The sequence below is a fragment of the Rhyacophila brunnea genome, unplaced genomic scaffold (genome assembly GCF_057557595.1).
Source record: "Rhyacophila brunnea isolate RB1 unplaced genomic scaffold, BYU_Rbru_1.0 scaffold_8, whole genome shotgun sequence".
Classification (NCBI taxonomy): Eukaryota; Metazoa; Arthropoda; class Insecta; order Trichoptera; family Rhyacophilidae; genus Rhyacophila; species Rhyacophila brunnea.
The window spans coordinates 35,106,183-35,128,031 of NW_028233350.1; the positions used below are offsets into that span (position 1 = coordinate 35,106,183).

General features: G+C 32.2%; 2 protein-coding genes across 9 annotated transcripts in view; one reads left to right on the plus strand and one right to left on the minus strand.

The window, feature by feature from the left end:
• Window positions 1–4,227: 4,227 nt before the first annotated feature.
• mRpL28 (mitochondrial ribosomal protein L28) lies at window positions 4,228–9,335 on the plus strand. 2 transcript variants are annotated; one of them, XM_085959014.1, is made up of 5 exons: window positions 4,228–4,374; window positions 4,460–4,721; window positions 5,486–5,805; window positions 6,351–6,532; window positions 9,107–9,335. In XM_085959014.1, the coding sequence occupies exons 1-5, from the start codon at window positions 4,354–4,356 to the stop codon at window positions 9,159–9,161; spliced, it is 840 nt and encodes a 279-aa protein (XP_085815140.1). In that variant the 5' UTR covers window positions 4,228–4,353; the 3' UTR covers window positions 9,162–9,335. The 2 variants fall into 2 exon arrangements, with proteins under 2 accessions (XP_085815140.1, XP_085815142.1); XM_085959016.1 differs by lacking the exon at window positions 9,107–9,335 and adding an exon at window positions 7,277–7,413.
• Window positions 9,332–21,849, minus strand: part of LOC147064177 (putative phosphorylase b kinase regulatory subunit alpha) — a 42,980-nt gene continuing 30,462 nt past the window's right edge. For 4 of the 7 annotated variants that reach the window (XM_085959012.1, XM_085959008.1, XM_085959010.1 and 1 more), the window contains 5 exons: window positions 21,172–21,219; window positions 19,546–19,659; window positions 18,299–18,417; window positions 17,416–17,673; window positions 9,332–11,505 (listed from right to left, as the gene is read on the minus strand). In XM_085959012.1, coding sequence (XP_085815138.1) covers window positions 11,278–11,505; window positions 17,416–17,673; window positions 18,299–18,417; window positions 19,546–19,659; window positions 21,172–21,219 — 767 coding nt within the window. In that variant the 3' untranslated portion in view covers window positions 9,332–11,277. The remainder of the gene's footprint in view (window positions 11,506–17,415; window positions 17,674–18,298; window positions 18,418–19,545; window positions 19,660–21,171; window positions 21,220–21,849) is intronic. The other 3 variants (XM_085959013.1, XM_085959011.1, XM_085959009.1) reach the window with 1 other exon arrangement.

Below are 21,849 nucleotides of genomic sequence, written 5' to 3' on the forward strand. Positions count from 1 at the left end.
TTTCACAAATACATAAATGCAACTTCAAGTAAGTATAAAGGGTTATAAAATAGTCTTTTTCTATTTCATTCAAGCCACTACTTAACAATAGTTAAAAATTATATATTTTTTCATAGTATAATTATTAAATTTCATAGGAAGACATTACATTATATTCAGTAAATTTAGGCACTTTTATACTTTAGGGCCATAAACAATTTATGAAAGGATTCATAAATGGTTATCTCATTTGAAATGTAAAATAAGACACTTAAGCTTCAAATACATTATCATCACATTAGGTGCTGTCACAATAAGCTACCGCTACAGGAAAAAAGTGTGTAATGTCGTTTTTCTTGGTATTTAAAATGTTATCTGACAGATGCTCCCATCCCGTAGCACATTTTGAACCTTTAAACGAACATTGTCAGTTAGTAAAACATGCCGAAATCACCAGAACAACTATGATGTCACCTCACGTGGACCGCGCTAAATCGACACCTGCATGACTCAATGAACTTTTTTTATCATTTTCTACATGCCTACACATTTTCGGCTCACATAGAAATTGTTGAAATTAATTAAAATTAATTAGCATGAATAATGAATAATAATTCAAAATACTAATACATTAGAGTTGGCACCCTCCATCATTGAATTTATAGAGATAGTGATCATTCAAAATATTCTGCAGAATGACGAAACCATAGACTAAATTTGTCACCATACCAGCATGTGACAGTACTTGACGTGGTCATAATGTATTTGAACCTGTACAGTCACAAGCATAGCAGGGGTCAGACACGATGCCAATACATACTTGTGTGGAATGCGAAATTACATAAGTGTGAGTAATTATTCAATGTGAAATAATATTATCAGTTCGTGGAATGGATAGAGAAATAACTAATAAAAAAAAAACAAATTCAGTTATTATTTTGTGATCATAATATACGCAAACGGAATGCGCTGACCCCTGATCTGTAATAAGTATGAAATGTGTCAGTATCCATTCTTAATCGTACAATTTTGCTATAATATCTGAAATTAAATAATAAAGAAAATAAGCATTCAGCTAATTAATATTTGTGTTTTGATACATATTATAATATAATAATTAAGTAGGTAAATATACATGAAGTAACGAAACATTGTTTTGGAAATACCATGGATATTAAATGAAGGTAATGGTAATAGCAAGGTAATGAACTTACACAGGTATACGTGGAAAGATTTGGAAATAATTTAGACCAGGCAGTTAAGAATAAATTAAGTTATTATAGAAAATCTTTCAGTTGTTGGTAATTAAAATCTAACACAGAACAGAATTATTATTGAAAAATATTGTTGAATTCAGATTAAAAAAGCATCCATGATTACAAAATTGTTTTTCTGTATTGGCATTATAGAATTTTATTGTAAACATTATAAATTCTGAGATATTAAATTTATAAAACTAACATTATACCTATATACAGTACACTCTCAGTAATCCGCCGCTCGATTATGCGACAACTACTATAATCCGCCGTTATTTTTACTAGCTGAAAGCACAATATCAAGCTCTATAATTTGCCAGTATTCGATTGTCAAATTCAATAGTCCGCCGCGTACAAGTATACAACGCAGATGAGACGGGTTTATTTTGGAAACTTCTCCTTCGTAAAACGTACGTTCATCACGAAGAAAGTAATGTACCAGGGAGGAAAGTGCCCAAGGACCGCACCACAATTATTATTATGCCGTGCTTCAATGCAACCGGGACACACAAATTGAAGCTTTTGGTCATAGGGAAAGCCAGGAATCCTAAGCCATTCAAGAATATCTGCCTGACTGAACAACTGGTTGTGTCAAGTGATTTACTGTTTAATATTTAGTTAATAAATATGTATAATTTAGTAAATTGTACTTGATTTTGATTATAAATAAAACCGTAATTTGCTAGTACAAATTTCTCAAAAAAAAAAAGACTATTTTTACAAAATACCTGTTTTAATTTTTACCATATTTTGTATGTATTCACTATAATCCGCCGCTTTCACTACTTGGGACACTTGTCTGGTTTTTGGGGTGGCGGATTACTGAGAGAGTACTGTAATATATTCCCCACTTCAGCTAGGCCTTTGGCCAACATAAATTAACTGGAACTGTTATTATAAATTGTATTCATTTTTGCAATGAAAAAACTGTAGTAAGGTATTGTCCATAATGACGACACGCAATTTTGGTAATTTTTAAAAACCCCTCCCCACCCTGTTCACATTTCATCATGAAAACTTTTAGCTCCCTGTCAAAATTTGGTCACATTTTTGAACCCCCCTAATCATCAAAAATTATATTAATTGAAAATAATTGATTTCAGTATACGTACCTAATCTCATCTCAGAATGTTATTATAAATATTGTTGGTAACGTTACATTTTCTACACCCTCCGCCATTATCTCTTTCGTCACATTATATTAAGCCCCTCTCCTCATTAGGGCGTGATGTCATATATGGACAACCCCTTAATAGAAAATTAGTAAGTAGCGAGTGGCGGACCCATTAATAATAAGAGACACCATTCAAAAATTATTAAAGTACTATTTGTTCTGAATGCTGAAAATAAGATCAAAAAAACCCCAAGAGATTTAAGAAATTTAGGATAAGTATTGCTCACATTATTAGATATTTACCATAATGATTTAGTCATTATACATGCCATCAATAAGAAAATCCATTCTCCTGTAGTGACGATTACGCCACGCTTCCCTCCCCCTGCGAATTGCTTGATAACCAATTAAACCGAGCATTGGAACAGCTAATAATGTTATAACAATGGGAATTATAAATCCAGGCTGTTTTTTCGGTACCGGATTGAAGTATTCTCGGAACTGTTTTTCCTTATTGACACTACTATCAATAGATTCTTCTAAAACAGGAATTATCACAGGTGTAGTACTTTTTTCTGTATTATTCAATTTGACAGTTGATATCGGAGGTGTGGTAACTTTTGTAGTTGTGCTTGTTATAGTTGTTTTTGAAAGTGGAATGATATTCAATGGAGGGAAAACATCTTCACTCGGGACTGTTATTACAGGTTTTTTTGGTAAAGGTTTTACAGTCGTCGGCGTAGTGGTAGACTTTGGAAGTAACTTTTGCGATACTGAGTTGCTAACATTTAAAGGCACATCAGGTTTTGATGAATTACTAATATTAACTGTAGCATTTGAAACAGTCGGAGTCAGCATTTTCGAAGACTCAACGCTCACCGTCTCATGTGAAATAGGATCATTATCTGCAGGGGTGTAAACAGGCGCCCCTTTTCTTCTGTGCACTGATGATTTAGGAACCACATGTTCAGCGGAAATGTCCAAGGCTAAGGAATGATTCGTAGAGCTCACCGGTACTAATTTATTTCCTTCTTCAACTTTCGTGAGGCCCTGAATTTGTCCGCCTTCCGTGTATAAAGCGGGATCTACACCTTCTCTGCCATGATGGGTGGTAGTGATATTATTTGTTAAATTTAATGGCTTCGTTCTTGCCAAATCATTTATTGGCGAAATTTCCTTATTGACATCACTTGTAGTTTCGTTTACAATCTTTGGGAGATTCGCATTGTCTTCACTTATGACACTATACAATAGTAATGAGATAAAAAAATAAACAGAAAGTATTTTAAACATATTTATCAAATAAAATCCAACACCAAATATTGTATCCTAAAAGTGGGATAAGATAAAACAAAAATGAAAACGAGACGTCAAAAAAAGTTAAGAAAATTAAGTTTAGAGTTTGAGTGTGCATAGTGTAAAAAAATTATATTCCGTAAAACGATGTTTCGAAACGATAATAATTATTCATATGAATAATTTCTGGCTCACACCTCACATAACCTTTCAAAGCTGCTCTTACCGTCAACAGTATAATATACTGTTATAATATATAGCATATTATTATAATCTCACCATAAGAGTTCAACATAAAGACATTCATAAGACATTGCACGGTTCAACCATTATTTTTATAATAATAGGTAGGTATGTAGTGTAGCCTCCAGAATAGTTTGACGATGCCGAACCATTTGAACATTGGAGAAATAAAATATGTCGAATGATTGAGAATTCTTGATTGTATCGCCGTTATTTAAATTTAAATTAGTGATAAATACCTGAAAAAGATTGTCGTAAAGGAAACACACAAGAATTTGCACTATTTTTTTTTATATATGGCATTAATTGCTTATTTGACAGATTGAGCGTGAAGTTAGTTACGCAAAATTTCGTCATACATTGACGCAAATTTCGTTGGATTGTCGTTGTGAAAATAAAAAGTCCTTGCATATATTCAGTCGCATTTATTCCATGTACCTGAAATATTGTTTATACTGATAAATGGCATCGAGGAGCGTTCAGGTATTCACATTTTAGACGCGTTAATTTAAAGTTACAGATTCTTTTAAATGTAAATAATTTACTTAACCTATCTTTATCACAACAGGGGGCGAAATATTTAGGAGCGTTTCGACCGAACAGTCGCTTTGATAAAGGGCTCGCTGCGGAATTACCAGATGCTTATAGAAAGTTTTGGCAAGAATGGAAAGTGATGCGGCCTGCTGCGGTACATTATGTGCCCGAAGAGGGTCGCTGGAGGAAGGACGACGTCACTGGGGAAATTCACCCTATTCAAAATATTCCTATACCTCTTAAGTATCCCAGCGAATTTCACCTCGGAATATGGGGAGGAGAGGCCGTTATCAAGGGTATTTTATTTACATACAATTTTGTGAAAATTATTCCGTCTTGAGTAAAAGAAAAGATTGTGTCAATGGTGATAGATAATAAAGTGCGGTAGTAGCAACGTGCCCACATCTGAAATGTGAGTCGAGTCCCGCACCTCAATATCACATGAGTATTTTTAATGTACCTACGCTTGATCCAGAGCAAGAATACAATGTTAACTGATATTCTTCGTAAAATGTCTGGAATTGAAACTTGCTTCGGAAATTTTGATAAGGAAGCCACAGAAGGCTCCATATTCTATATGCATTTACCTTTAATAACAACCACTCATCTAAATGTTAGTCGAAAAGTAATTAGGATTTATTAATAGAGCCTTGAAAAGCGTACATGAAGGATGTGTGAACACTTTTCCTAAAAGTGTGTCAAATTATATGCAAAAATCTTGAAAGAAATACTTAAGTAGGTAGTCACGTGTCAGATCAATCCTATGAGAATTGAACATGGTCTAAACTAAAGAAAAAAAAGAAAAGTCACATCTCAGATAAAAAAGACATGTTTTACTTTCGATATGAAATAATTCAATGACAATAATTGTTCACACTTTACTGAAAAATGGCCCAAATAGCGGTTTTAGCTAAATTTGCCCGCGTGTCAATTAGTGTCATAGGTTCGCAATAGCGAACCTACATCATCAATAACTGGCCTACATCATGCGGTGGCTGCACAGTGTAGTTATTAATTTATTATATTATTGTGGATAAAATATAATTATTATTTATTTCAGGTTTTCAGAAGAGAGACCCTAAGAAATTAAGAGTTGCGCATTTCTGGGTTCCTACATTAAAACGGTCAGTGGTCCGTTCTGAGGTTCTCAATGTCCACTTATCAATTGTGGTAACAAATAGGACTCTGGAACTCATCCACGACAACTACGGGTTCGACCACTATCTTTTGAAAACTCCCGCCTGCGATCTAAAGTCGGAACTCGCCCTGAAACTGAAGCAAAAAATTCTGCAAGCTCTTCAAGATAAATGTCCGGCTTATAATGATAATCCTGAAAAACAGCAAGAAATTTATGATGAGTATAAGGAATACCTTAGTGCTGTGAGTTTAATTGATATCTTAACCCATTTTAATCCATTGCAATTATAGTACACGAGCACAGTGGATACATAAGTAACATAAATTTGTCTCAGAGCCCAAGCCAGTAGTTAGAGTAAAACTGCTGACACATAGGGAGGTGTCCAAGGTCCACTGGATTGTAGAGCCAATTACGATTTTGATAGTCATTGATATTTCAAGAATATTTAAGGCAGCATGTTTTTTTGCATTTGATGACAGTTACCAAATTCGTCATCCAGAGGTTTAAAATAGGTACCAACAATTCATGAGACCAAAGGTTGTTATACCTATCTACCAGTGGGTACATATTGTCAAGATTTCATAGTGTGATTTTGTTCATTTTAAGTTGAGTGTTTCTGTTTTGGCTAGCGACAACCTGCTGCTATATTATTCCATCTTCTATTTGCAAAATATTACTGTATCCTATTTATTATGTAGTCATTTTCTTACCTTAAAATGCTCCCACATTTACCCGTGCTGTCCTGCTGAACTCGTGTTTATAATTTGCATATTTTTGTCATCTCTAGTATACTCCTGAGGACATTGAATGGTATGGACTGACATGGTCGCAAGCCATCCGCAAAATAAATGCCAAGATATTGAATGCTAATAAACCAAAGCCTTTAAAGCATCATTACCGCTCCAAGCTCATAGAACAATTGAAAGCTGCCGGAATTACCGAAGCTCAGGACCCCCCTACGGAGCAAATGTAAGTTCTTCAAGCTCATAATAATTAATTATATTGATATGAAAACGGTAACTTATTTAAAAGAAGATTACAGCAGTTTTTAGGTGTTTAATCAAATCTTTATGCATGCGTGCGTTCCTTTAATGAGTAAGTCAGGTGACAGCAATAAAAATATAAATAAGTCTTCATAGCACAACGGTATGTCATTATGTTGGCATACTGTACAGCAGAGGTCGGCACCCTACGTTGTCCCCTTTATGTTGGAAAAGGTTACCAACCTCTGCTCTTTGCTATGTTTTGCTGTGAAGTACTTTATTTTGATTCGTACATATTGCTATAAGTCATGACTTACGTGGCAATGGATCTGGGCGTTAGGCAAATGCCTGGGATATAAATTGACTAATTGAAAAACTTTTTAATAAAAGTGGTTGACACTAATATTGTTACATAATTAATAAAATTATTAGTTGACACAACTGTAATCAGTGTTTATAATTAAAATAATGTTTATTATCTTGTCAAAACTATTTGTCTTGATATCTGGATTCAACCAGATATAGCTGATCTATTATTATCTTTGAATAGTATTCTACGAATCTGACGGAAGACGTCAATGACTTCATTAAATGTTTTGTTTTTATTTGTTGACAAAGGTAGGTAGGTACCGGAAAGGTTTTCAATAAAATAATTTAATTTAGTTGACATTTTATTTTTTTACTTTTATTGAATTAATATTTTATTTTACATTTGTCCCTCCACGTTTAGATAACAATGAGAAACACAGACTGCAATATTATTTATTTAATTTAAACCACCTACCTACAATATCTTTAATAAGTTTATTTTTATATTTTGCTAATGCTTTACAACGTAAACCTCGAATAAATGGAAACAATATTTTCGTGAGTTTTTATCAATATTTAAAAATGTCAATCATTATTAATAATATAGACATTTTTCATTACTAAAAGTGATCGATATACATGTGTTTTCCATACAGAATATGTAGCTATTCTGATTCGTATGCAATCATTACTAAATGAATTTATTTACTCGCATATTATAAATAATACTTACATCTCTCAAAAAAATTAATATTTCAGGAGTACATATTATATGTAGAAACATTCATATTTAATTTCCATTATTTTCTACATACATGTTTGTAAATATATTATAGATATTTAAATGCATCTCCATACTTTTTTTGTCATTAATCAGTTTATATTGTGATAAACATAATTAATACCTAGCATTACAATTTGATTCATCTGACATGGAAGTATTATTCTAAAAATAATAATCATTTTATAATATAATGTCAGTGCCAAATAATTATGCAACATTTAGCTATACGTCTAGCGTTTAATATCCCAGTCAAAACATTATGCTCGCCCTTAATTCAATATGTTACCAGAAACAATCTCACGGACCTTCCTGTATTGTGCATGGCTGAATTCTGACATGAATGAACCTTCAAAAACTTTCAATTAGCAATCGTATTTGATTGCAATGTAAAATAAAATAATTATCTTATATTTAGATAGCAAGATGTATTAGGGCTTGCGCAGACAGAGAGCGGTTGGAGTTCTGCGTTCAACCGACCGTTGACCGCTAACGTTCAGGGACAGCAGACAGGTGGCGGTCAACAATAAGCGTTCCATTTGTTTACAAACGTTGTACTGACACAAGCGCTGCATAATGCGACACCGCTATATTCCGACTGCAAGTGGAAGTGAGAAAGCATCGCTGTCGCGTACTCACTCCCCCGTGTGGTTTCGCTCTATGTTGTGTGACTGCTCAAATTCCTATGAGGGGACTGGACGGGAGGTACGGCGTTCTTTGTAATTCCGGGCATAGAACTCCAGAACTCTAGCGTTCCAATTGACCGGCGCGGTCTGACCGCCGGCTGTGTACCCATACAGTATGAAGTCCATACAGTACAAAGAACGCCGAACTCCGAACGCGGAACGCAGACCGCCTGACCGCGCTCTGTCTGCGCAAGCCCTTACATATTATTTATGATGTCTTAGACATTGATAACGATGGGTGTCTCTTCCCACTCCAAATCACAAACTGTTTTTAGATAGTTTTACTTTTTTTAATTCACATCACTGAATCCAAATATTTTAGTAACTCAATTTGGAAACCGCCTTAGAGAGTATTAAGAGCCATTAGTTAAGATTTGACGCAATTAAGTATGACACTTATAGCATAGTGGTCTATGTGCATGGGCATGAAACCCGAGAGATGCAGGTTCGATCCTGCTGGGTGTCTTACTTTTTTCAAAAAAGATTTTTTCTATTGGTGTGTGGAAGTGTTTTCAAAATAATGTATATATTATATACTTATTCACTGTACTGTGATTTGTCAATAATGGGTGAAAGACTGATAGATAGTATGCATGTATGATAGATGCAATTAATTATATATTGGCACCACCGAGCGGGCAGTCATATGTGCAAGCTATTGTAGTGCTTCTTCATATGCGTACACGTGCCTGCCACTGAGACACTTATTTATAGCGTATGGCTTAATTCGATTCGAAGTTCAAGGTTAGATTGATAAAAATAAATTGTATAATTTTTGTTCCAGAGGATCATCATGGATGTCAAAAATCAATTTGTTTGGAAAGAAGCAAGAAACATAGTTGACATAAAGTACGTAAATGTAGTCAAAATGTTATAGAAATTATAATGTTATTTTGTTGAAAATGCCGAGAGTATGGTTTTATTTTGTCATGAAAATGAGTAACATAACATCGGTGTATTTATTTATTAGTATGTTTGAAAATAAATAAATAAATTCGAATTTTCTTAATAAATGTATTTATTTTTTTGTCAACAATCTATGTATAACAGTTTTTTTTAAATGACCAACATAATATTACATAATAAAGTCAATTCATAATAGATGATGATAATACCACAAAAAAAAATCATTACATATATCATCACAAGTTTTAAACATTCTACAAAATGTTTAATAACAAAATAATACTAGAAAACTTAAAAGGAAAAAAACGAAAAGAACAAATGAGTTAAAAATATTATCTAACTCCTATCTAAGTGTCAACTTACAAATTTAATGTAGATATAATTATAATTAATTATCTTTGCGGTTCTCTGATTAATCAGTCTGTCAATTACCTTTTTCTTTAATTTAAGCGTAATATCGTTCGAAAAGTTATAATATTATTTATTTACAATAAATAATTGGCACCGATGAATTCTTTGTTTTAGAATATGTTGATTTGACTATTACGAATGTGTGCGATGACCTTAATGTTGCAATTCAGTTACCAGTTGTTAAGTGTTTGTCGATGACATGAGATTCGGAAATGGGAAAAACTGTTGCATCACAACTTCCTGCATTTTATTTAAACCTTGTGATGGGAGCTTCTTCATTCTACAAAAACACTTACCTAATACATAACAATATTACAATTGCCAAAAATTTTGACTTTGAATGCACAGAATATCAGAGAGGTCGTTTCATTGACTGCAAGCGAATATTTCTTGGCAAGAACAGCAAATATTCCGGATGTTTCTTTCCCTTTCCTAAATGGCGCTTTCGATTATATAATACAACAAATTAACATATACAAGTGAGGTTGCCAAATATAACAATACTTTGTTCCTCTAGATTAAATTTAAAAAAATAACACTTAAAATGTCTAAAAATCTGAATATAATATATTGTAGGGTTACTGCCAAAAGTTGGCAAGTCTAGAAATCTTATGGAGTAATTACAATTTGAAAATTTGACATGCCCTCTAAAATCAGCTATAATTTTAACTCTGAATACCTAAATCATCGACTTACCAACTTTTGGCAGCAACAAGATACTCCAATAAGAACACAATAACTCCATTCTGTTTAACACTATAATGATGTGAATCATTATTCTATCATTTTATACAATAATGATTATAATTTTTATATTTATAATTATTGTCAAAGAAAAAAATACCTAAGAATGATATGATGCGAAGAAAAAAAAATGTCGATTTAAATTTAATTCAATAAGAAAGTATTTTTCAAACGTTGCAATACATTATTTTTACAGAGCAAACAGGAATACAACCTGATTGTATACTGTATTCCAGGTTGTGTTAAGATCAAAATTAAGGAAAGCACACTAAAATACATATCTTGATTATGTGGGAGATTAATGGATTAACAAAATCGGGAAAATCATTTGACTTTTTCCAAAGCTCAGCATTTTACTCTGGTTTACTTATACATGGGAAAAACTGTATAAGAAGAGTCGGGGAACAGGGGTCAATTACTCTACATTTGTGTAAAAGTAATACATTAGAGTTGGCACTCTCTATCATTGAATTAATTGAGATAGTGATCATTCAAAATATTCTGCGGAATGACAATATCATAGATTTGTCACCGTACCAGCATACATGACGTGATCATAATGTATTTGAACCTTAAGATACTGTCGCGTTTTGCAACAACCTACCTTTGTGAATAAGAATTTTCTACCCTAATGAATTTAAAAGCAGAGTAGGTACAGAAGCTGCTTGGGCACCGAAGACAGCACCCAATTGCCTGACACCAAAATTCCTGATATTGATCGAATAATATTGACTTCGAGAGAAGTTTATTCTTAATTTTTATCAAATTAACTTCATTTTGTTTACTTTGATACAAGTACATTTGGGGATATACACAAAAAAGTTCCCCGACTACTGTTCTATACTATAGTCATGAAAATACCATTAATTGTGGCTTATATATTTCTCTAATAAACTAACTAATAGAGCAGTCTAGTTCGCCGGCCTTTGGTAGACAATCTAGTAATGTAGCTACAGCTCTTGTGACATATGTCATAGTACCGTAACTTCCGCTGGGAGCACTGTCGTAAAAGTGTTGACAGACATAGGCAGCGCCCCCGCACAGCAGTCCCCCCGTGGCAGAAGCTTCTCTTTGGCTTGTCGGCTTGGCACAGCATAATGTAGCGTCACCGTTGCATTTTATCTAAGAAATAGACAAGTAAGAACTTGGTAAGTATTTAATAGTACTGCTGAATAATTAAAATTAAGAAATTCATGATGAATACATAAATTTATTCATGTTACAATTAATTTGATACCAATTTTATTAGTCACAGGTTATGATATTAGAAAGGAAAAAGAGGCATAACCCTCAGTTTTTTCAAAATAGGTTTTATTGGATAATAACGTACACAACTAAATACACATTGTGTTCAGAGGATATGAGCTAAAAATGCCGTAACCCTCATATTTATTGATTAATGATTAATATCAGATTAGGAATATAAAAACTGAATTATTAATTATCATGCACTTCAAGGTTATGTCTATTTTGTATTTAAATTTGACTGAAAACAATAAAAATGTTTTTGTGCCTCCTGTAAAATTGTGTGGATTACGCCTTTTTTCCTTTCTACAGACAATAGACGGCCACAGACGGACAGTTTTCGTAAGAGGTTGAACATGCCAGTTAATACGTAATGGCGGCCATACAGTTATCTTTGGTAGATAATCTGCTGCGCCCATAGACGGACACTTTTCGACCTGTCAGATGTGTGCCATGTTCAAACTGCCAGCGACCCCCCACTCCCGTGTTTTTGTAAAACTGTTGGAATTTCAACTAGCCGAAAGTTCTCGAGTGACATTAGGTGTTGGTAACGTAAAGTAGAATATACCGCGCGATACAACTACGGCTGGTGTTGCTTGTTATAAAATACAAATTCATTTATTATTAAAAATATAATAATATTCTGTACGCGGAGATCGCAAATATTAAATTTTATTTATTTTTACGAGAGTAAAACAAAGTTATAGTTATTTATGTAAACATATTATTTTATACAATATAATATAAATGTTAAAATTTTAGAGAGCATTATAAATATTAAGTTATTGTGAAAATATAGACTAATAACTCAGTACTCAAATTTTATTTATTGTATGTAGTGAATATTACAAATTATTAATTTAAGACGTTCACAACATAAATTAATACACCTAATTGTGAATGACAATGTCGCTAAATCTAAATAAAATTTAAGTATATATTTTAATAATATCATAGTAATTAATTATTATACTGATGATTGATGTAAATATAATTTTGTGGCATGTTTAAATTTATTGTATATAAAATCAATACCTTTATAAATATTACCGTTTTCTTACTAAATTATTACTGTCCATTAAAGGGAATAATTTATTCAAAAGAAAAGATTATATTTTATATTTACACGAATGTGTATAATATTGTTTCGGTGAATCGATAAAATACACAATCCACTAGCGAAATCATGATTTATTTTACCAACGTCATATGTGTGTATTTTATGTCAATTTGTTTCTAATAAAAACAATTATAACCATAATAAATTCAAAGTAAAATTATTCGTGCATCAATATCGTTTAAGTATACTCTACCTAAAACTAATTGAAACAATACCCCTGTGTAATATCTCCGCGAACCTAACCTCCATAGTTTTTGACACTTGCTCTGCCACAGACAATAACTGTACGTATATATCTCCGCGAACCTAACCTCCATAGTTTTTGACACTTGCTCTGCCACAGACAATAACTGTACGTATATGGGCACGTCTGTTGACAGTTCGACAGATTTAAATGGGGTAGTTAAATTGATCTGTGATGTGGCCACTAACGTACAGTTATTAAACAGTTATTGTCTGTGCCATGTTCAACCTGTTACGAGAACTGTCCGTCTGTGGCCGCCTAATACGGAGAGGTTAACTTTTACTAGAATATAAACACAACATTTAAAATGTGGTAAAATAAAAAGGGAATATTTTTATTCGGACTGGATAAAAACTAGTTGTTAAAAAATGTGTCTTGTGTACACAATGGGAGAAATTTATCCGTATCCGTAACGTATCCTATTAGTTTTGGAGCTACTATTTTTTAGTAAAAACGTTAAATTTGCTATTTTGACCAAGTATGTGCCCGATTGGGTCATATAAAGCTCTACTTACTTAGTTTTACTCTACCTTAGATTAGTGGTGTCAAAATATTACACACATATTCTACAGTCTACACTTATGTATTTAAAAGTATTGAAAAGAAATCAATATTTTTTCATATAAAATTGTCCTTGCAAAATATATGTTAGATAATTTGATTTCAATAGTTTGTTAATAATACTAATTAATTAATTATTTACAAAATGTGGGTTAGTTTTCAGTTCACAACCTCCTTAACCGAAATCTATGTTTTTTTAGGTATTCCACAGAAATATTTACTATTTTTCATTGAAAATATTAGAATATTCTGTGGTGCCCCTGTAAGCCACTTGCCATGCAGTTTGGTAACCTCGCGTCTATATAATAATAACTAAATTTCTGCATTCCCACATCAGGTAAAGTTTAGATTCTGTAGTTTTTAAAGTCAAAAAGACAAAAGTAAACCAAGGCCGACTATTGACAGGCCAGGGCACTAAAATGCGAGTTACGAAAGTAGTGCTAATTATTGATTATTTTCGAATGCATTGCAGTAACATGTTCGCAGTAAATGAAAATTTTGATTGTATATTTCGTTCAAATCAATTAGTAATGTGTTACCATTTATTTAAATATGAAACAATCATTTTTTACAAATAGTTTGTCATAATATTGCACTCAAAAAATGAGCAATAACTATGACTACGATCGAAATTTACAGTTTTATGTCACACGGCCTGACTGGCGAGCCTTAAGGTGATGTCTCTAGGTAAAGTTGTTATCGAAAAATAGCTAGAAAAGTTTATTAATCGGTAAATATATATTCAAAAGTAATGAGAAAAATAAAATAAAAAATTAAGATGTATCGTGGAGTTCTATATACCAAAAATACGTGTCAAATTCGGTACATTTCTATCGGGTGGTAAGAATGAATGACATAAGATTTATTATCAAAATTACGATAAAAATGTACGTAAATCTATTACCTAGGGAAACGCTAAACGTTAATTGGAATTTATTATATCCTTATATCTTTTTTTTCAAATTTAAAAAACATCGATTTAGAGGTTAGAAAGCATGCAATTAAAATCGAAACATCTCGGTTCAGACGTAATTTATCGCAAAAAACGCTTAGTGTTTCTATTAAAAATATTATTTAATAATTTTTAGGCTAGTTATTTAAATTTAATCTTGTATTTTTGTATATTAACGAATCGATTGTAAATAAAATGAATATTTGACAAGACTTTATCGACATATGCTGCTAACGCGGAAATAAATCGAACTATTTTTGAAACAGTACTTGCATAGATTAAAAAATACATACACACACACATACATTGAAAATAAAGGTTCGCCAGGTACGAAGACAAAAACTGTGTTAATTCTGCTGTCAATAATTTTTGTTTGCGATATTGGAGCATATGTCAATGGACTACATATATCAACCTCCACTTTCTGAAATAGTGTTGTGTAATTATTTCAGATATTTATTACTGTTTTGACGTACCTACCTTTTATAAAGCGATTTTAAAATAAATATAGTTTCATAATAATATAAAGAAAGCATACGAGCGAAAATGCCTAAGATACTTCTGACACACATCAAATTTAATCTTTGTCTAGTAACTGTACAATTTATCCATATTTATGTTAAGTGTTTAAAATGTTATAAGTAAAAAAAAATCGTCTATTCACGTGGTAGTCGCGAAAATTATGAACAATACACAATGTTAAAAATAATAAGAATTGTTAAAATTTCTAGTCACAATATTATTCAAAGACAAATTAACCCGATCAAAACAGCCTCGACAAACTTCCACTTCACTAACTTTTGTTCTATATGTTTATCCTGGATACAGCGGCAAACACATTTTGAAAATAGCCGATATACTGGATTATTTGTTAGTTTGGGTTAGTTTAAGTTAGATTAGGTAATCCTAACAAATAATCCAGTATATAGGCTATTTTCAAAATGTCTTTGCCGCTGTATCCAGGATAACCGACTTGTACCCTAACTTTAATTACATACATACTATTGTACTATATTTGGGCCATCAAACGTTCATTCCTGTCTACGGCCTTAAAATTATTATCTACGTGCCTATATAACTGTATGCCGTCCTGTCAAAAAGTGGAGGTTGATAATTTAGTATGTAGAAAATAGAAGTTATTATTAGTCTCCATAAAATATAGGGTAAACAATTCAGTGAATGAACACATAAGAGGTGAATTTGAAAATAAATTAAATTAAAAACGATTAAATGAACTAAGAAAATTATAACAATAGGTAGGTACAATAAATTGTGTATAACCGTGGTATTACTAATTTTATGCCGTGATGCTTTGATAGTTGAACTTTTCATAATATTTGGATCACTATTTAGTTGCTCATTTATCTGCTACATCATAAAGTCGTAAATATTGTTTTTTTATGAAGCAATCATAAATACAAAAAATTAAGATCTACTTTTCAATCATAAGTAGATACCTAGGAATATGGTATAGGTGTTGATAATTTTTAATTATTTATTCGAGATCTTCAGGGAATTACAAAAGTCCACACCTAGAAACCACTGGGCCAATAAGGTTTCTTTTTATATCTCCAAATCCATTTCACTTACACATTTATAGGTAAAATAAATAAAACTATCTTTTATTTTATCTTGCACTGTTCTTTATAATCGACATTAGATTTTTTCAAAGAAATAACGTTCTGTCTTTTTCTTAGAATATTATGTAATCAGTGGTGCACTTACTTCAAATTCTAAATTTTTTTCTTACGTTTTACAATTTTTTTTTTAATTTGTCACTTATTTTGTCCTTGGGTTTGCTTATCAAGATTTGTTCGCATGTTTATTTACGTTTTTTCTTACCTCCAACTTCTTTTTTATTCAATTCGTTGCGTGTCTTACTTTATTCTTATCTCAGATATAGTTAGTTAGTTAATACAAACCGTCCACTCTGTGGAGGCCCATATGAACCCATTAGGATCGGACATGGTTGAAACGAAATGAATTGGGATGTCTATATAATATCGACATTGTCATAATTATAACTACAGTCGAACTCGGTTATTACAATCTCGGACATAGCGAGATCTCGGATGTAATGAGGAAACAGTCGTTGACATTTGGTATATGATTTTCTCCGTACATTTTTATTCACTGTTATAACGAGATACTTATCGGATATACCGAGCTAAAATACTGGTAATGTGTTGATCGTTTAAAGACATTTCGACCCTAAGCAATAAAATCCGATCGGACAGGATGCCGCCGGGGACAGATTACGTTTATGACACTAGTTAAGTGTCTAATTGTTGTTTTCGCCGACAATAAAAATACCTATTCTCTGATATAACGAGTACCGCTTATAACGAGCACATTCAGCCGGTCCAACCTTCCTAGTAATAACCAAGTACAACTGTATATTCCTTATTTTGTTTAATAATAATTCGAATGGCATTTGTTTTGCTATTCATTTCATATCATTCTTTTATTCCACCTCTAGTAGAAATTCGATGTAATTGTCAATTGTACAAGATTAAACTCAATCTTATAAACATTTGTACTTAAATGTTCATTTACTACTATAACAAATAAATGAAAATGTAAAAATCATAAACACTTTAAATCAAATCAAATAGACATGTTAGAATTGTAAATATTTTATGGGGACAATATTAATTGTAAATATTTTTACATAGGTAAGTAAATATATAATAAATTTAAATGCATTTTTATCAAGCTTATGATTTTTAATATGTGGCGACACACAATATTTTATTTTATATTTTATTGCCATCTGGTTGCGATCGACGAAAGTTTTTAGTAACACATTTTTAGAAATTCATGGTAGATGCCTGTAGATGCCTTTAGATGGCGTTGAAGTCACATTTGATCGTAAATTGAGGCAAAGAATTCGCCTTAACATAAACTTACCTGATCATCCAAGAATATTTGATTAGCCTTGTGTACTAGATGTTCGACGGCAATAATTCCTCCAAGATTAGAAGAGACATTGTATTCAGCAACAAGTGTCAGCACCATCAGAGCTTCCACCACAAGCTGTCGGTACTCGGGTTGAGGAATCGAATTCAAAACTGTCTCCACAGCTAATGCGAATTTCAATTCACCAGATGTCATCTCCTGGGTGAGATTCTGTGGCAGAACTTTGCCTTCGATGGCAAGGCCCTGGCACTAGAAGTAATTATAATAATAATTTATATTCTAATATTTCTGTAATAATTGTCTTTACTACAATAAAAGAAGTAATAGTAAGCCGGCTCGCACATCTAAACTCGCATCATCTGCAACATGTCGAATACGTCAATGTGACGTCATCGTTATTCACAAAACACATGTTGCCAAATGAAGCTCAGCACATTGGTAGAATGCGACATTTCAGTTTGGAAAAGTGTTGCTAGCAACAAATCGCAAGTATCTCAGACGAGGCGAGTTTAGATGTGCGAGCCAGCTAAGGTAGACAATGATAAATCAATGGAAAGTCCTCATTTGGCGTTTGGATTTTATGATTGTTGTTTTTTTAAACACATAAAATTAAATAAATTTGGGAAATATTGTTGAGTTTACATTTGTACTGGCTGAAGCATCAGAGCGCCGCTGTATATAGTGGAAACCATTGGAAGCGGGAGGTGGGGCTAGTAATGTATGTAGGTGGAATCGCATGTTTAATTCCCTAAATTGCCATGTTGGCCAGAATATAAAAGTACCATTGTATGTACTTGCTGTCATTTTGGGAAAAGTTTTCAGAGCTAGGATGCATCAGTAAAAACTGTTGTTAAGAATAAAATATTTCACTAACCCTTTCCAATACAGCCCAAACTTTGGGGTAGAAATCTCTCGGAACTCTATTTAAAGCTCCGTCTAGTCTACGTCTACGAAGCCATTGTCCTTGCCTGTCTGGTTCAACAATAGTGTTGCCTAGAAAACAAATATCAATTACGGTATAACCCTGTTAATTCGATATCGACAGGACAGAAAATCGCAAAAAATTTGAATTACGAAATACAAAAGGCAAAAAAAAATTAACTTTTCTTTTGTTCCAATTTCTTAAAATTATTCAAAATACAGTACACTCTCAGTAATCCGCCGCTCGATTATCCGACAACTACTATAATCTGCCGTTATTTTTACTAGTTGAAAGCACACAATCAAGCTCTATAATTCGCCGGGTTTATTTTAGAAACTTCTCCTTCGTAAAACGTACGTTCATCGCGTAAAAAGTAATGTACTTGGGAGGAAAGTGCCCAAGGACCGCATCACAATAAAATTATGCCGTGCTCCAATGCAACCAGGACACACAAACTGAAGCTTTTGGTCATAGGGAAAGCCAGGAATCCTAAGCCATTCAACAATATCCGCCTCACTGAACAACTGGTTGTGTCAAGTGATTTACTGTTCAATACTTGATTTTGATTATAAATAAAACTGTAATTTTTTAGTATACATTTCTGAAAAAAACTATTTATCCTGTTTTAATTTTTACCATATTTTGTATGTTTGCACTATAATCCGCCGCTTTCACTAAAATTGGACACTTGTCTGGTTTTTGGGGTGCCGGATTATTGAGAAAGTACTGTAGCTATAAAAAAAAATTATGAATTTTCGCAAAAATCGATTCATAGCAAATTTCGAATTATCCGTGTTCGTATTAACGGGTCATTACGGGAACGTATCATCTTTGTTTTCTTAGACCCGATTAAAAGGTCATTACAGCGTTTGCAGATTCAATCGTGGAACGGGGATTACAAATTCTTCAGTACTTGGTTTATGTGGTTTGGTTTTGGATATATTTCAATCGAGTGTGACTTACATAGCTTGTCAAAGTTTGTATGTAGCGTCAAGTCACAAATGAGTTAACTCACGACTTTATTCTCATTATTGTCAGAGGAGAAAAGTGCTTAGTAAATTATACAAAATTTTCATCATTCCATGCGTATTTCATAAAAATTTTAAGGTGATTTAATTTATTCCAAAAATATTTAGGTACATACAGATAAAATTTGTCCTGCAGTGAAAAGGTTAAGTAAGATAAATGTCAAAACAAACCTTCTTCCAAATTGTTCATCATTGATCCGTCTTCATTGAGTATAATACCAATTTGCGATTTTTTGCTAAGCCTTCCAGACTTTTGGCTGACAACTGAAATGTTACCCCTGCCAACTGGAAAATAAAACAGTAGTATGAAATAGGCAATTTTTAAAATTTATTTCAACTAATTGAAAATTGCATCTATGTCACAAAAAAACACATTCTTTAATAAATATTTATTAGGTAGGTATGTATATACATACTTTGCACACAAAGGTAAATCTTAGCCAGGAAAAATCGGCTATTTTATTCGAATGTATCTTATTAACAAGGATTACAAAATTTAGACAAAAATTGATTTAAACCTTCTGAAAAAATTATGTATAAATGACATTGGGAAAGTAAAAAAAAAAGACAATAGGTGCTGTGTCCTTCATGAAACACATGCTTACAATACAAACACTGGCAAAACATTGAAAATATTTCATTTCACAAGAAAGATAGGTTTGGAAGTAATTCAGGAAACACATTTTAAATGGATTGGCATACATTTCATTTTGAACAGGGTATTTTATGATATTTTAGAGGTTTTTTTAGATATAGCAGGTTTTATTATAATATCATAAAAAAGTTGCCAGGACAGAATAAAACACTATAGCAAAGCAGCTTCCACCAACACTTCAGAATACAGTATTTATTAATATATTATGTTCTTTATTTGGTGGTACATCACGGATCAAGCAAAAGTTCTTTAATAACGGCAATACGTGAAAGGCGACAAATTTTAATATATTATAAGCCAGCAGTTTTCAATCAGTATGTGACATATTATAGTGTTGGGTGTTTTATGAGCAAAATTGAGCATCCACAACTTATTTTAAGTAAATCAGAGTAATTAACAAAAATTATGTGATATACAGGTTCCTGAGGAACCCTGCATAGTATAAGAAATGGAATAGAAAAGAAATGATATGGAAAAATAATTGAAGTTTTAACTATTGTTTAAATAGGATTATTTTATTTTAGCAATAAAAAAATTACTGCGAATTTTCTCTAAAAAAATTTTGTTCTGTGTAAGAATTTTGTTAATGAAGAACCTCACTTACATATTCCAATATGTACTTGTATATAGGACTACTAATTATATATTACGTATCATAATTGATAATATTATAATATGTCTTTTTTACAAGGTTTTTTACAAGAACTCGTTAAATACATACATTATTTGAAAAATTGTGTGATTTCAATTTACAAGATTTCAAGTTAAATTACATTAGTAGTGAATTTTAAATGTGTTCATTTAACAGATATAAATATTAGTGTCGCCCGTGTGGGTGTTAATTGAATAATCTTTCCCAAATTTCCATTATTTCTATTTGAGATTCAGCATTATGTATTATTAAAGATATTAATAAATTAATTGGCAACACTGCTGCTTAGCAATAGACACTAAGCCAAAAAAAAAAATTTAACCAGATACATATTGGAAATAGACAGTTCAATTCTACAATGTGTTGGGGAATGGAGAATTCAGAACCACTGCTCTAAACACTCATTAATGATGAAATGCATGGATATAATATGTACATAGTAATGTATTGTATGCCATGCTTTGGAAATGCTGTAAACTGTACAACTTGCCTTTGCCCTTTTTCGTCTTATCATTAACGATTTGTGTGAATGACTTAGCTGGAATAAATAAATAAATAATCGAAAAGTGATTTAAATTAATAATTATTAATACATTTGAAGCCTACTCAATTTATAAAGCGTCAAACCATACTTTAGTCCAGGTGAACACCATTATTCGCATATTCAATGCAATACTTGCATGCTTCAACCGATAGATACCGAAATTTGTCAGAACATTGGTATCATTGAATATTAGACAGATAACTTTTCAAACAAAAGTAGTTACTACATTCAAAAGTGATAACCTAATGAAGTCATAATTCATAAATAAACATAATGTGATGAATCTAAATATAATATTATGTTCTCTTGTATAGGTAGAATTTCTCACTTTGATACTGTCAACTGACGTTTATAGCACCTGTACACGTGCATGGATTTACTGGCAGCAATAGTGAGTATTTTAAACTATCGTGACAATAACTGTTTACACGTAAAAGTGCCGACTGTCTCCAATTCATTCTTTAATAAGAGTGAGCGAGACGCAATGTTGTCAGTTTATGGTACTATTCCGTACTATTTGACAGGTAGTGAAAATCGGTCAACCTCGTTCGTAGTTTGTTTTTTTACCCGCAGGTTCACCACTATCGTTCTACTCCACAGGCGCAGATCGAAAAAATTCTACTG

Bases quoted from the DNA above. Each gene is read 5' to 3' on its own strand.
- mRpL28 (XM_085959014.1), top strand. From the start codon at position 4,354: ATGGCATCGAGGAGCGTTCAG. The intron at 5,806-6,350 runs GTGAGTTTAATT...TGTCATCTCTAG, and splicing joins ATAAGGAATACCTTAGTGCT to TATACTCCTGAGGACATTGA. The intron at 6,533-9,106 runs GTAAGTTCTTCA...TTTTTGTTCCAG, and splicing joins GACCCCCCTACGGAGCAAAT to AGGATCATCATGGATGTCAA.